The sequence below is a fragment of the Excalfactoria chinensis genome, chromosome 3 (genome assembly GCF_039878825.1).
Source record: "Excalfactoria chinensis isolate bCotChi1 chromosome 3, bCotChi1.hap2, whole genome shotgun sequence".
NCBI classification, from domain to species: Eukaryota; Metazoa; Chordata; class Aves; order Galliformes; family Phasianidae; genus Excalfactoria; species Excalfactoria chinensis.
The window spans coordinates 45652697-45668065 of record NC_092827.1 but is presented as its reverse complement, the minus strand read 5'-3'; the positions used below and the strand labels follow the sequence as shown (position 1 = coordinate 45668065).

The window sequence follows — 15369 nt, the reverse complement described above, 5'->3', positions numbered from 1 at the left end:
TCTTACAGTGAGAGTGGGGCAGGTCTCTTCTCACTAGTGACAAGTGACAGGACGAGGGGAAATGGCCTCAAGTTGCACCAGGGCAAGTTTAGGTTGGATATTAGAAAGAACTTCTTTACAGAAAGGGTGGTTAGGTACTGGAATGGGCTCCCCAAGGAGGTGGTTGAATCGCCATCCCTGGATGTGTTTAAGAGCCGTTTGGATGTGGTACTCAGGGATATGATTTAGCAGAGGTTTGTTGTTGTGGTGTTGTTTCGTGGTTGTTTTTTAAGAGATAGGCTACTGGTTAGGCTGCGGTTGGACTTGATGATCTTCAAGGTCTTTTCCAACCTGAGTAATTCTATGATTCTATGATTCTTGTAAATCAACTTCTGAAGAGGCAGTGCATTCTCGAGACCATTCCTTTTTATAAAGACTTTGCAGGCAGTTGAGTTAGACCGATCTGCCACAGGCTTTCAGCAGCTGTGCTGCTGTGGTGCCCATACCAACATACACAGCGGTGGGATCCGTGCACCACAGCTGGCTGTTGGGGTGGAGTTAAAGGAGAGGAGCACCACGTGTGACCAGGAAAGTGACTTTGCTCTAGTTGTGTTGGCAACCCTTTTCTGTTCTGACATTCTGTTTCTTGACACCTTCCATGTGCTTCAGGTTTACTGGTGTGCAAATGTGGATTTAAGGTCAAATGCTCATGTACTGTGACTTTAGAATTTGTTTAGATTTGAGAGTCCACACAAGGTGCAGAACTGTGCTTTTTTTTTAACCCCAGGAATAATTCTGAACTGCAGTTAAAGCATAGCTAGATGTTTGTAATTCAGATAAACCAGTTGTGAATCGAGGACTTTGGGGAGATCATTTGAACTGATAGATCTGAGAACATGAAGATCTTTTTTCATGAATGGAAACTGCTTGTGACTACTAAGCCATTGACAAAAGTAGGAGAGTAAAATGGCCATATTTTCTGATTGTAATCAGCATCTGATGCTTTTCACTGCTGAAGACCAACTAATCACATGTATGCTGCAACAGATGAATTGTTGAATTATATTTACAGAACAGCTATAGCTGTAGTTAGTGTTAATAGGTCAGATATGTTTCCTAGTCTCTCTGTTTAATTGTGCTGCAAGTACATGTTTCATGCACGTGGTCACATGCTGCACATATTTTGATTTAACAGGTTTGCCCATTTGCCCAGAGCTGACTCGAGAGCACATTCCCAAGACCAGGGATGTGGGTCACTTCTTGTCTGTCACTGGGACTGTCATCCGTACGAGTTTGGTGAAAGTGCTGGAATTTGAGCGGAGCTACATCTGCAATAAGTGCAAACACATTTTCGTGGCTAAGGCTGACTTTGAGCAGTACTATGCTTTCTGCCGTCCATCAGCCTGCCTGAATGAAGAGGGCTGCAACTCAACCAAGTTCACTTGCCTCTCCGGAACATCCTCCTCCCCCACCAGCTGCAGAGACTATCAAGAAATCAAAATTCAAGAGCAGGTGAAATAAAGATTGAGAAAGGGGAGGGGGAGAAGGAGGGTATCATCGTGTAGATGTCTCAAATATTAAAATAATGAACTTGCTAAGGAAGGTATTTGGGGGCTTAATTTCACTCTGGAGTAAGACATCTCCACTAATTTTAGTGAAACTGTGTTTCTGAATTAAGTTTATCCTGTTTTCATGTGAAACTTCTACATGCTAAGATAAGTAGAAAAGTTTTACAGGTTGTCATTTAAGAGAGAGCTGATCAGCTCACAAGAAGTCAGAGAACCAACCTCTCAGAGATTTTCAGTCAGAGAGTTAAAAAACATAGGCACATGTTAACTAGACTTCCATTATTAGGTACTAATTGTATTGAAGATCATAGGAAACGCTGAAGATCACATGGATCAAACATCAGAGCTGAATCCTTCTGTCACTACATGTGTTGTTCCTCTAAGAGCTAACTGAACGTGGTGTTGATGTTGTATGCTATTTCTAAGGAATGAAGCTAGCCCAGTGGTAGCTGAGGTCAGCTGTAGGGGTGCAGTATGGTCAGTGTGCCCCCGGTGGCACACGGTGTTAGAACCGCCGCTTGCAACACCAGAGAGCCCGGGTTCGAATTCCCCTTGTGGCACAAGGGGTAAAACTGCCGCTCTGCTACACTAGAGGGCTCGAATCCCGGGAGTTGGACTCGATGATCTCTAAGGTCCCTTCCAACTCGCACGATACTATGATACTATGATGATACATGGTGTCTGTAAATGTTGTCTTCCTTCAGTCAACAATCATATCAACAGTTACTGAAAATGTACTCCTCACAGAACTGAAGTTATTCTTGAGTGAATGGCCTCAAGGACAGTTCAGCTGGAGAAGTGACAGACAATCAGGGCTCTGTTTACAGTAATATGTGAGACAAAACGGGCACAGGAAAAGCTGCAACGTATGAAAATTGAGAATAAGCAGAGTAGATTGTAGCCGATGTTTCTGTTTGTTTATGTGTTCATAAGTCCTTTTTAGGTTCTCTTCAGTTATCTCAGACTTTTCAGTTTATAAATAGTGGTGCTAATCTATATAATGTATGTGTTACATTCATGAAAACAGATTTCTGAAATAGAAATTGTACACTTCAAAGTTCAGAATAGGAAAAGAAAAAAAAATAGAAGGAATCAAACTATTGAAAATAAACCCTACGTTGCATGATTATTTTTGACATAGTTTCTGCAACATTTTTGTTTGTTTTACTACCTGGCACAAAGATCTCTATGATGGGGAAGGAATGTGAGCTTATTAAACACAGTAGAGTTAAACCAAGAATGAGTTTCTCTCGTTTTCTAATTACTGCTGTGAGAGACTGCATGTCCCACCAGTGCTGACAGTGATGTGAACCGCCTGTGGCCATTTAGATACTACACAAGGGTGAATTACCCTTTCTAAGCATGAGACAGTGAATAAATCTGGAGTTCTAGTATGTAAAATCCTATGCTGCAAAATGGAGAAGTACTTCTGATTCTTATTCTTGTGCAGTGGATATTTTAACAACTATTGCAAGCTTTAATTGTAAATGGAAAGATTTCTCTTTGGAAATAGTGCATGACAAGTCTGCATACTGTGAGAAAAGGAAAGAGAAACATTTTTGGTGGTTAGTGGCGTATTTGTTGATATGCATGCATCTGGTCATGTGCAGATTTAATTCTCAACATCCCAGGATTGAGCACCTTCAGCTAATTTAATACCCAGGTCTGTCTCCTTTACTATCAACATCAAATTTCCATGTTTAAACTCTTGATAGTGGTAGCATATTTATAGTGTAAGTTCTATGAGAAAAAGCAAGGATTGACCTCAGTTCCAAGAAGGGATAAAACATCTTGAAGCCAAAGCATTAATAAATGACTTTTGAAAGGTAATATTCTTAATAAGTGCTATCCCTTCCTGTCTCCTAGGTTCAAAGACTGTCTGTTGGAAGCATCCCTCGTTGCATGGTGGTTGTTCTGGAAGATGACTTAGTGGACAGTTGTAAATCTGGTGAGGATATAGCGTACATTGCATATAATTGTACCATAAGTGTTTTTACTCTTCCATTTGAGATTTCTGCCGAGCAGTCTGTCAGCACTTTTTTAATGAGATATGTTTGTCTGTCATGTTGTTGTTTCACCTTAGAAATTAGCGTAGCAGTTGAAGACTGATCTAGAAAGCACTGTATATCCACGTGCTACCATCTCAGTTATTTGACAGATCAGTTTCAGTGCATCACAACATGACACTTATTGAAAGTATAGTAAGCTTGTTAGCATGAGAACCCCAAGCCATGGGGAAATGGATTGGGACATACCTTTAGTGTGATGTCTGTCTGTAGGTTTGGAACACTGTGCAAACTAATCTATCTAAGGAATGCTGCAGACGGATAAAGCTACTTGTCTTCCAAAATGGAATCTAAATGGTGAGAGGATGAATAAGAATGGACTAAAAATTCTTAGTTATATCCCTACAAGAAACTCAGTGCTCACTGGTTGTACTGTCTGAGAACACTGTGGCCAGAAGGTTCACACGTGATACTGGTATTCTTCACAAAAGTTATCCAAGGTTAAGTAAGTGTTTGTTCTTTTGGAAAAGAGGGAACACAGTTAGGTATAACTTCAAGAATTTAGAAGCAGGACATTGTAGCTTCCTACTACAGACAGAACGAATCTAGTTAATGTTTGTTTCAGACTTAAAAACTGCTGGATTGCTTTTTATTGCTGTTTTGTTTTTCTGTACTTTTTTCTTTTGTTGGTTTTCTTTTTAACTTTGTAACATGGGGTCTAAACTATACTGTTATCCATTACAACAGACACGTATTTGTCAGTCGTAATAGATTTTACCTTCTTTTTTTTTCAACCAATCTTTGTTGTTACCCGTAGGAGATGACATCACAGTGTATGGAGTGGTAATGCAGAGATGGAAACCTTTCCATCAGGATGCTCGCTGTGACTTGGAGCTTGTTTTGAAAGCCAACTACATTAAAGTAAATAACGAGCAGCTAGCAGGTGTTGTAATTGATGAAGAAGTCCGCAAGGAATTCGAAGACTTCTGGGAAAAGCATAGGGATAATCCCTTAGCAGGTTAGTGCTTGAAAGCTTTAAAGTAGATGAAATCAGGAGTGATGATACAATCACAAAGCATATATTTCCCTGTATATTCCCACCACCAGTTCCTCCAAAAATACATTTTTTCCAGTAGAGGAATACAAAGTACTTATAATGAAAGATGTTTTGTACTATTTAAAAATCTTTCTTCTTTTTAGATTTCTGGTCAAGTGTTTTCTGGAATGTTTATTAGCAAGAAATGAAAAATGGGAAAAAAAAAAAATAGTTGCTTTATAAACATGAAAGCAAAAGCAAACCCATTAGAAGTAATGTAGACCAGATATGCTTAGCGGTTGAGTAACAGTGAGTTAAATCTTGAGTTATGCTGTGGCTGACCAAAGTTAGAAGTTTTTCATTTTTGGACAAAAATGTGTTAATTCCCTCAAAAGACCTCCACAAGAGACACATATCAAGTCATTATGAGGTGCTTACTTATTTTGCTGGTACCATGTACTTATACCCAAATTTAAAACATTATGTTAGGAACTCAAAATTGACTGCTTTGTTTTACGTGCCCTAGCAGTGGAATTAATGTATGACATTGATCGTGCGATCCCTTGTGTGCTGTTGGTATGAGAATCTCAAAGGGCAAGCCAACAAAATTATCACTGCAGATGCAAGTGCTTTTTTGCTCTTTAAGAATATGGAAGGAGAGGAAGAACACACAGAAGAAGTAGAGTCAAGATGTTGAGAAAATGAGCTGTGTTATGCCTGCATGGAGGCATGTTTTCTCATTTTTCCTAAGTGCAAAACACACCAGTCTTCAAGGGGATATTTTGAAGTGTGGAAAAAATAAAGTTTGTTTCTCCATAGCCTCTACACTTTTGTCTGAAACAAAAGCAGTTGTGTGATGGCATTTTGTTAGTGCCCTTTCCCAGATCATCCATCCATTCATTCCTTAAACTGTGATAGAATTGGCATTACTGCCTGTGACAATGGAAGATTTAACTTCAAAATTAAGAACATTAGGATAAAATGATCATTTGGGTTTCATTTAAAAAATGAAAAAGAAAGAAGGAGAGAAAGTAAAGCAGGCCCAGTTGTTTTTTTTTTTGTCAGTGCAGAGATAATCCATATCCATGAGAAATGAAGTTTTACTCTTAGGGCAGTGCTGAGTGCCACTTTCTGCTCATGTTCTAGGGAGGAATGAAATTTTGGCCAGCTTATGCCCTCAAGTGTTTGGATTATACCTGGTGAAGCTGGCTGTAGCCATGGTACTTGCTGGTGGTGTGCAGAGGATTGATGCTACTGGAACTCGAATCAGAGGTTAGTATTATCTCTGATAGTATCTTGTGTACTAACAATCATTCCCATTGCTGTTTTCACCCATATTCCTCCTTCTTCCCAAATTAGTAAGGTTTCGGATGCCTAATAATCCCATTTCTGTGACTGAGCTATTTTTTTATTAATGCTAAATATTCTTCCAGAATTTCAGATAAATCATAGAATCACCAGGGCTGGAAAAGACCTCCAAGATCACCCAGTCCAACTGTCCACCTATCACCAATAGTTCTTATTAAACCATCTCCCTCAACGCAACATCTAAACATTCCTTGAACACCTCCAGGGTCAGTGACTCCACCACCTCCTTGGGCACAGCTTGACCACTCTTTCAAAGAAGCAGTATTTCCTAAAATCCAACCTGAATCTCCTTTGGTGCAACAAGGCAACTCCCTCTAGTCTTATCACCAGATACACAAGAGAAGAGGCCGAACCCCAGCTCACTACAACCTCTTTTCAAGTAGTTACAGAGAGCAATAAGGTCTCTCCTGAGCCTCCTCCAGACTGAACAATCCCAGCTCCTTCAGCTGCTCCTTATAAGGCCTGTGCCCCAGAGCCCTTGCCAGCTTAGTTGTCCTTCTCTGGATGCACTCCAGACACTGTCTTTCTTGCAGCAAGGAGCCCAAAGCTGGACACATTACTTGAGGTGTGACCTCACCAGTGCTGAGTACAGAGGTACAATTACTTCCCTGCTCCTGCTAGCAACACTATTTCTGCTAGAAGTCGGGATGCCATTGGCTTACTTGGCCACCTGGGCACACTGCTGGCTCATGTTCATCTGAGAATCAGTCAGTACCCCCAGGTCCTCTACACAGTCTTTCAGCCACTCTGCCCCAAGCCTGTAGCGCTGCCTGGGGTTGTTGTGGTCAAAATGCAAGACCTGCCACTTGGTCTTCTGGAAGTTCTTCCCACTGGCCTCAGCCCATCAATCTAGCCTGTCCAGATCCCTCTGTAGGATTTTGCTACCCCGAGGCAGATTGACACTTCCTTCCAACTTGGTGTCCTTTGCAAGCATACTAAGGGTGCACTCATCCAGGTCATCAGTAAAGATACTGAAGAGAACAGGCTCCAGCTCTGACCCCTGGGGAACAGCACTTGTGTCTGGTTGCCAGCTGGATTTAACTCAATTCATCGCCACTCTCTGGGCTCAGCCCTCCAGCCAGTTCTTTGCCCAGCAAAGAGTGTATCTGTCTAAGCCATGGGCTGCCAACTTCCTCAGGATGATAATGTGGGAGACAGTGTCAAAGGCTTTGCTGAAGTCAACCCCTATTCCAACCTACCTCAGTTCCCCAGGTGCCTTCACATAATAGGTTTGAGACCCTCAAACCTGAGGGAGAGGTGGGTGAAGATGCAGTGGGATGTCTACCTACAAGGATGACTAGTTTGAAGCAGTCAACTTCATGTTTCAAGACTGCCTCCACCAGGAAGGAATGAAGGGTGATTGTCATTGGCACCTTCCTTCTGAGAGGAATGTCAGCCTAACCCTACCCAGAGGGAGGTGTGCTGCCTCCCTGAGGCCCTGAGGCCCTGAGGCCTGGTTCAGGGATATTTCTGGAAAACTTCCCAGTCTGATCTGCCTCTCTGATTATTACCCTTTATTAATAGTTCAGGCTAGCAGTGATGAGGTTGCTAACAGAAGCCTGAGGGTTATCAAAAATGACTTCAGGGGACTAGGGAGCAGATATGCAGGTAGTTTTCCTCTACTCCTTCATTAGCAGGGAAGGACACAGAGGAGCAGAAAAACCCATCTTATAAACACATGGCTCAGAGGCGGGTACAAATGCAAGGATTTTGGTTCCTTCATCATGGGATGGTCTGCTCAGCAGAGATCTCCTTGTGGGTATCACCTGTCTGAAAGGGAGAAATCGGTCCTTGCCCAAGAGCTGGCAGGGCTTGTGGAGAAGGCTTTAAACTAGATATGAAGGGGGAAGAGAATAAAACCAGGCCTGCTAGAGATGAGCCCAGGGAAATGATGAGATCAGAGGTGAGGCAAGGGGCACAGCTGAAGTGCATCTACGTCAGTGTACACAATGTGGGCAACAAACAGGAGAAGCTTGAAGCCATTGTATGGCAGGCAAACTATGTCTTAGCTGCCGTTACAGAAACACGAAATAAAGAGGATGACTGGACTTCCTCTTTATTTTAATTTTTCACAAATAAAATCAGGTAAAAACCTACGCTCAGGATTCCATTAAGTGGAATATTAATGGTAATTTTTTTAGATCAAACACTAACTTCACTTTTTATTGTATAAGAGACGTTTTGAAATTATTTCTAGTAGAATATTCCCAGTGATATTTGGCATCAAAGGATGGAATATTATTTTCTTCATATGGATCGCTGTAGTACGCTGAAAGGAAAACTTAAAGGATTCATTTTACTTTCTAATGCCAGAGTTTTCCATCTGTGATTGTCAGCACTTCTCATTTAGGTCTGTTACTGCAGGTTGTCCACCTGCTGGTTCTCCCTCTGTTGTTATTTGATGGCAGATATGCCATGTGCCAGGCAGTACACAGGTCGTAATCTATGTAGGTCATAATAATTCTAAAGTGGTATGAGTGTGTATACAAATACAGGATCTTCTTAGTTGTTGCTCCAGCAGCAAAATAAAATCATAGTTTGAATTGAAGTTGTAATAATGTTTTGTGAGTGACAATCTTACTTCACTGAGATTGTAGTATCCAAATAATTTACTGAGGTAATTGTACTGTTTTGGAATCACTGAATTGCATGACTGTTGGTGATGTAACAATATTAGTTAAGAAAAACAACCTGATGATTTCATTTGATCGTTTTGCAGTAATTTAAGTAACTGAATAGTGAAAACATAACTAAGCCCTGGTATCCTTTTGTTTTATGTTAAAAAGTGAGCTGAGTCTTAAGAAAGGAGGATTCGAAAATGTAAGAACTTGCATTACAGAAGTTCTGTCAAATACCTGCTGTTATTTTTAAAATAATTATGAGTATTTGGTTTGGGTCCAACAGTATGATTGCATGCTTTTATTAATATATTGATATGATATATTGATCTCACCCTGTAAACAGTACAGTCTTATACAGAATTATATGTTGTCATGTTTATGTAGTGCTAAACGTAAGATGAAGAATTAGAAGTATTATTTAACTCATTTTGCATATATTTTTCTCTGTATATGTACAACCCCGGTGGCACAGTGGTAGAAGTGCCGCTTGCAACACCGGAGGCCTGGGTTCGAATCCCCCCTGTGGCACAAGTGGTAGAAGTGCCGCTCTGCTACACAGAAAGGCTCGAATCCCAGAGTTGGACTCGATGATCTCTAAGGTCCCTTCCAACTCACACGATACTATGATGATACCTACTTCTATGTCAATATTTTCCTTGCAGGCGAATCACATCTTCTGTTAGTTGGAGACCCAGGAACAGGGAAATCTCAGTTTCTCAAGTATGCAGTAAAGATTACACCACGGTCTGTGCTTACTGCAGGAATTGGCTCTACAAGTGCAGGTATGTGCTTCTTCAGTTGGAAGTAGAAGTCTTTGTAACGTACTCCAAAGCAAATAATGTAGAGAGGCCTTTTACCTCTGGATTTCAGGTTGTATGAGTACAGTTTAAGCAAAAAACTGCTGGTGGAGGCATGCCATGTCTCTGCAGAAGGGCAGTCCTGTTCGTTCTGTATCAGTGGAACAGCATGATGAGTTTCTAACAGGGAACCTTATGAGCCCCATAGGAGAAGGTGATGTAGATCTATAGTTTTAGCATTCTTCCCAGCTATGACAAAAGTGACATCTTTCCAGAGCTCACATTGTGTGGTATGCTAGGATCATGTGGTTTTCTCTGAACATATATATTCAGGGGAATATATGTTCTTCTGTTGTTTTACATATTATTGGCTGGGTGCTAGTTTGATTTCTGCTTCTGTTCTGGAAGTATACCCCTGAGCTGAGGAACTATTTCTGATACATAAAAATGCCTTCATAGAGCAATAGAGTCATTTTCTTAAAAAGAACCCTCCAACAACCTGTAAGTATGTCCTAGCTGCCTCTGAATGCTTAGGTATCTTTACAGACTCATCAGTGGACAATATGTTGGCTCAGATCACCTCTGCAAATGACTTTATTTGAGCAAATGACTATATTACTACTACATTCACAGCTGTGAAATAATTAAGGACAAAAATGAAAAGGTTTCAGCTGGTGTGTGTATCTTAAATGTTTCTCTGATACCGCTGTTTGCTTTACGTTTGGAAACAGCATTATTTATTATACATAGGAAAACCAGCTAATAAATCTTTGCCAGTTCTGAAGCTATGAATACGTGTGTGCTGTGTCTTCTGTAGCTTTGGAATTAGCACAACTGTTTCAGTGGTAGTGGAATGAGCATGTACGCTCTTCTTTGAAATACATGTGCCTCTGATTTTCCACTCAAACAATTGACAAATATGTCTGAAGAGAAACTAGAGAGGACGTTATAGCTCAGCATAATGCTGTATCTACATTTTGTTCTGTGTTAAGAACTAAGAACAGGCTGGATTGTTAACATTTTGCCCAGGCACTGACCTAGAGTAAAATTTTGTCATGAATTTCATTGAGATCTTGCCCGCTTTTATTGGGAGTAATCTCCCTGTGTCAGCTGCTCTTGGTTTCTGGTGTTGCTGTTGCCTTCTGCACATTTCCCACTTCACCCTCATTTTCTGTGTGGTTTATGCTATGACAGCTGTGTTCAAAGACATTTGCCTGAAAACCAATATGGTAGGTTACAAGCTTATAGTGATACACATGCAATAGAATCAACTGTAATTGTGTGTGGAGATAAATAGTTCCATCTCACAAAAGGATTGTTTTAGGAATTCAGTTCATCTGCATTTCACTTTTCTTTATATTTTAAAAAAGCACTTTATCTCCTTCACTTTCCTGAAATCTTACTGCAGGTGTGTCAAATTTCTGCCTTGAAATTCTTAAGAACCCTTATCACAAGTGAAACTCGAGTACCTCAACAGAAACACAAACCACAGTTCAATTGTAGAAACCATTTTCATCATTTGAACTGCTGGACTAAAGCATTAATTTCTGGCCCAAGAGTTTGGGTATGGCTTGAATTATTTTCTTTGGTCTCCTTATTCAAGGAATGTCTTATTAATGTTTTTGGAGGTGTACCTGACATTGATTTTGTCAACTTGCTGTTCATGCAGAAGCACCAAATGACGAGTTTTGAGTACTATAAGATTGTGTTAAATTTCTTGTCATAACTGCACTCTCCAAATTACCAATTTCTACTTTCTCATTGGAGGAGACTCCTAATGGGTGTTTTCTCCTCCACAGTAGGAAGACTAATCTGTAAGTTCCACTTCCTCCTATTTCCCTACATTATATAGGAGGAGTCTGGAATGCAGTTTAATTACTGACTCTGATTACAGCCTACGTATGCCAAAAGACACGTTCATGAATTGGTAAAACCCTGGATAAGCTAAAAGTTGCCTTATATTTGGGTTCCTTTTTCAGAGCAATCTGCCAATAACTCACCAAACTCTGCTGAGATCTTTTACATTAACATATCTTGTATCTGTTGCCCATCTGGCAACTGTTTGGGAACACTGGGATTCTTCTTCCAAAACTGACTGTTGAATTAGTTTTCCATTTTTCCATACAAGCATTTCTTGGTGTCTGGATGTGATACTGGATAATTAATGCACTTGTTGCACTAAAACTCCTTTTGTTTTCTGCTCTACCTTAGGAAATATTTCATTTTAGATCCATTATCATAGTATCATAGTATCATAGTATCGTGCGAGTTGGAAGGGACCTTAGAGATCATCGAGTCCAACTCCCGAGTTTCGAGCCCTCTGTGTAGCAGAGCAGCACTTCTACCCCCTGCGCCAAAGGGGGGATTCGAACACTGGGCCCTCCGGTGCTGCAAGCGGCACTTTATACCACTGCACCTGCTGCAAGCCTGTTGCCCTATCTAGACCTAACTAGAATTTATTTTGCAGAATTGCTGAAAAAGCATTCCATCTCTGTAGCTTCATTTACTGTCAAGACCCCTGCTCTTTCAAACAGGTTTCTGCTTCCCCCAAGGCCTTTTAAACAAAATCTGTGCTTCATCAGATGTGTTTTGCTGGTGCAGAATGCATGATCCAGGCTAAGACGCTGTTTTGTTTTATTATTATTATTATTTTCAATTGAATATGTATTGAAGATCTTCACCTTTCTTATCTCGGTGAGAGGCTCAAGTTGACGGCTTGCTGCAAATAACTTTTCCAAAGGACAAGTAATCCATTCTATTTGTGGGTAAAAGCAGAACCTTACTTTTAGTCTCTAGATAGCATGCTGAGTTTACTTGTTTTACTAGATTGCCTTTCTTGCTAGCATGTACTATAGGTTTTCTGATGATAATTATCTCCAAACTTATGACTTTTATGAGGACCCAAGCTTTATTCCTTTGTCATCTCTTCCATTATATGTGTCATCCACAAGGTCAACCCACATGCAGCAATTCAGTGGCAAAAATTCCCTTTGAGAGGAGAGGACTTTCTGATTTGTAAGTAAAAGATGGGAACCACCTATCTCTCATTATGTCTACAGAGTGTTCATATTTTCTGAAGGCCCGATTCGTTCTTTCTGCTTCCCAGTTGAGAGTGACAGGTAGTCATTCATATACCCTTAATTTTTCAATGTTGGTACATACATTTCCAGAAGGAGACTTACTGAAGATAACAAAATCTCTCTTGTTTCTACCTTACTACTGAGTTTAATTGCTTTTTCAGTTCTCATAGCTGTAGTGCTGCTTGTGCGTGTTTGGATGAGATAATCACTAGTAGGAAAATATTTTCCTTTCCCTTGGAGCCTGAGATTCGCAGCAATCACTTGAGTGTTTGACTCCATAGGGGTTGCAGCCCACACATGCCTGCTGCTGGTGTGTCTGGAGCTCGTGGGCATTCAGGCCACAGTCATGATGACATTTTCTGGTGCATACTTGGCTGTTGAAATTTCTGGAGAGTTTTGTTCAGTCCACAGATGGACTGCATAAAGAATGTTGTGAACTGTGTTCAGAACAGCTTGTCTAAAATGTGGGAGACTCTCAGCTGTTTCTCCTACTCTCCAGTTCTGTACAATATGCCCTCCTGAGCTGTTTAAAATACAGCCTTCTGGCCTCTCTTCTTACAGCCCCTACAGGGCCCCCTCAGAGTACTGCCTTTTGTTGACATTTTGCAAAGTCTATCATTGTCCATATTGATGCCAATAGCATTTTGTTACTATGCGTTCCTTCAGTGCTCCTCATTGAAGGCAACAAACTCAAGGGTAAACAACCATTTTTCTTCCTGTGGTAATCCTTTCCCTGCTACACAGTCTTCAGATGCTAACCATTGTCTCTCTTATCATCCAGTAGAAACCACTTCCAAGTGCTTGTTGTGAGTTACAGTTATGAATAGAGTACACGTCAGTATCCTGGGATACACAAGGTACTGAAACTGGAGACATTTTTCCCAATCTGTAGATCCTCAAATTGTTCCTGGGCACTCGCTACTTGATACAGACTGAGGCAGTGACAGGGGACACGCTAGCTAACAATTTACTGCTAAGGATTGTAACATGGCAGTGCTTGGATCCATACTATGGCCCTGATTAGGTTATTGAGATGTAGCCTTTAGGCTAGTCTTTTTGCGTCTTTACTCCTAACACATGATTCTTATTTTCCTGAACATCCAGAATTGCACATGAACTTGTAGTAATTTCTGTCAGCAAATTGCCTTAATTTCCTCTCCTTAGTGTTGTTCCACAGTGGCCTTATGCTGAGACGGTGCTTGTCATTGCTATCTGCATGTAACAGATTAGAGCAAATTCTGCAGCACAAACTCCTTCCTCTGGTTGTCTGCTGGAGGCTGGTCACATTGCCCATGCCATGAATAATGACTGCCCACCACGCTTCCAAGCTGGCATTACCAAAAGTCAGAAGTGTTGATGGGTGTCCTCCCTCCACCCCACCCTTTGCTTCCAGGGGGCCTTTATATTCTGGATACAAACCCTGTCTAACTTGAATGTAACCTCCATACTGACTGCAGCTAGTTCACCCCTTAGAAATTCTTTGCTAAGACTAAAACTCAAGCAGAAATAACTCCACCTGTATTCTGCAGCCTATGTCTAATCTTGCACATTCACTGAACAGCTCTTAAGAAGAACTTTAGCTGGGACCATAAATACAAATGAGAAGGTCTAGCATGAGCAGTCCCCCATACGCTGTCTGCCATTATAGGTAGCTGTCTGATGACCCTGAGCAGAACCCTCCAGCAAGCAACAAATGTAACACACCATCTCCAGCCCAAACTTCCTTTGTGGCTCTCAACAGAACATAAAAATGTGGCTCACTCAACTTTCATGCCACTGTCTTGCAGACCATTTGCTGTAGGTGACTAGCAGGGTAATTAAGGAAGTTCTCCTGCAGTTGTCCATACAGAAGTCACAAGATTTAGTTACTCTGCTTTTTTCTGACTCTTGTAAATGAGGATTAGTGTGGAATGTGCATGCATAAGGTTTATTCTTTTCTTTGTTCTTCCTTACCACCAATTTTGGATGGCAATGAGCAATCTTTATATCTATGCAACTGGGCTAGCCTTCAGTCAGCTGATTTCAGGAAAATCAGCAGTTGAGGCTCTCCAAAGAAAAATAATGGATTCTCACGTTGTCAGCTTTGTCTCTGAGTTGTTTCGGGAGTACAAACTGCAAGGCAGGCTGTAAGCTAAGTGACCATGGTTACTGTAGCTATGTTCTGAGCCCTGAAGACAGGAAGAAAGAGTAGTATTCTCAGTGGTGTTTTGCAGAGCCATTAGGGAGGTTACACTTCACCAGTCTCCCTGGTGGAGCTAGAGTAATTTGCCCCCTTCCAACTCGGAATGTCATAGTAATTCAGATTGGAATAATGCATGAATTTATCAGAATGACTGTAAGATGAAGGGACAATGCTTGTGGGTGTGATTTTTTCAAGCTAGACAGAAAAACAACCTCATCTTTCATCAGTAATAGGGCCTTGTGTGATCCATCTGTTTCTTTGTATATGAAAAATCTCCGATGAATATCATGACAATCTTCTAATGGAGTTGAGTCCATCTATCTAGCGGAGGTACAAGTACAGTGAGATGCATCACTATTCCTGTCAACAGAATCTGCAGCATTCCCTTGAATGTTGATGGTTTATGCGAATTGAAGTTTGTTGGTAAGTGAACTTGCCTTCAGCATTGAAACTGTAGTGTTCTGCTGTCAGTGCTACCTGTCTATGTTTGCTAAGCAGCCCTGCTGTCCTGAAAAGTTCAAAGAGACAAGTCTTTATAGAGGTGCAGTATATTCACTCTGTCTTTTAATGCCACTGATTTTGTGCTTTGATGTCACCTGGTCATCAATCCTAAAGCATCTGGAATACTCAAATTCCCTATTTCTGGAATATGGTTGTATCACTGAGGCAATAGCAGTTTGCTTCTTTCTCTCACTGTAGCATATGCTTCTGAAAAGCCTTTGTGCTACTGGT

The 15369-nt window shown here is 40.9% G+C and overlaps 1 protein-coding gene across 3 annotated transcripts in view; it reads left to right on the top strand.

Annotated features, from left to right (window-relative positions):
* The window catches only part of MCM9 (minichromosome maintenance 9 homologous recombination repair factor), a 44093-nt gene that overhangs the window by 3655 nt on the left and 25069 nt on the right, over nucleotides 1-15369 (top strand). For 2 of the 3 annotated variants that reach the window (XM_072331862.1, XM_072331863.1), the window contains exons 3-7: nucleotides 1175-1491; nucleotides 3414-3495; nucleotides 4371-4571; nucleotides 5736-5861; nucleotides 9241-9360. In XM_072331862.1, coding sequence (XP_072187963.1) covers nucleotides 1175-1491; nucleotides 3414-3495; nucleotides 4371-4571; nucleotides 5736-5861; nucleotides 9241-9360 — 846 coding nt within the window. Of the gene's footprint in view, nucleotides 1-1174; nucleotides 1492-3413; nucleotides 3496-4370; nucleotides 4572-5735; nucleotides 5862-9240; nucleotides 10166-15369 lie in introns of those variants that run through there. The other variant, XM_072331864.1, reaches the window with a different exon arrangement.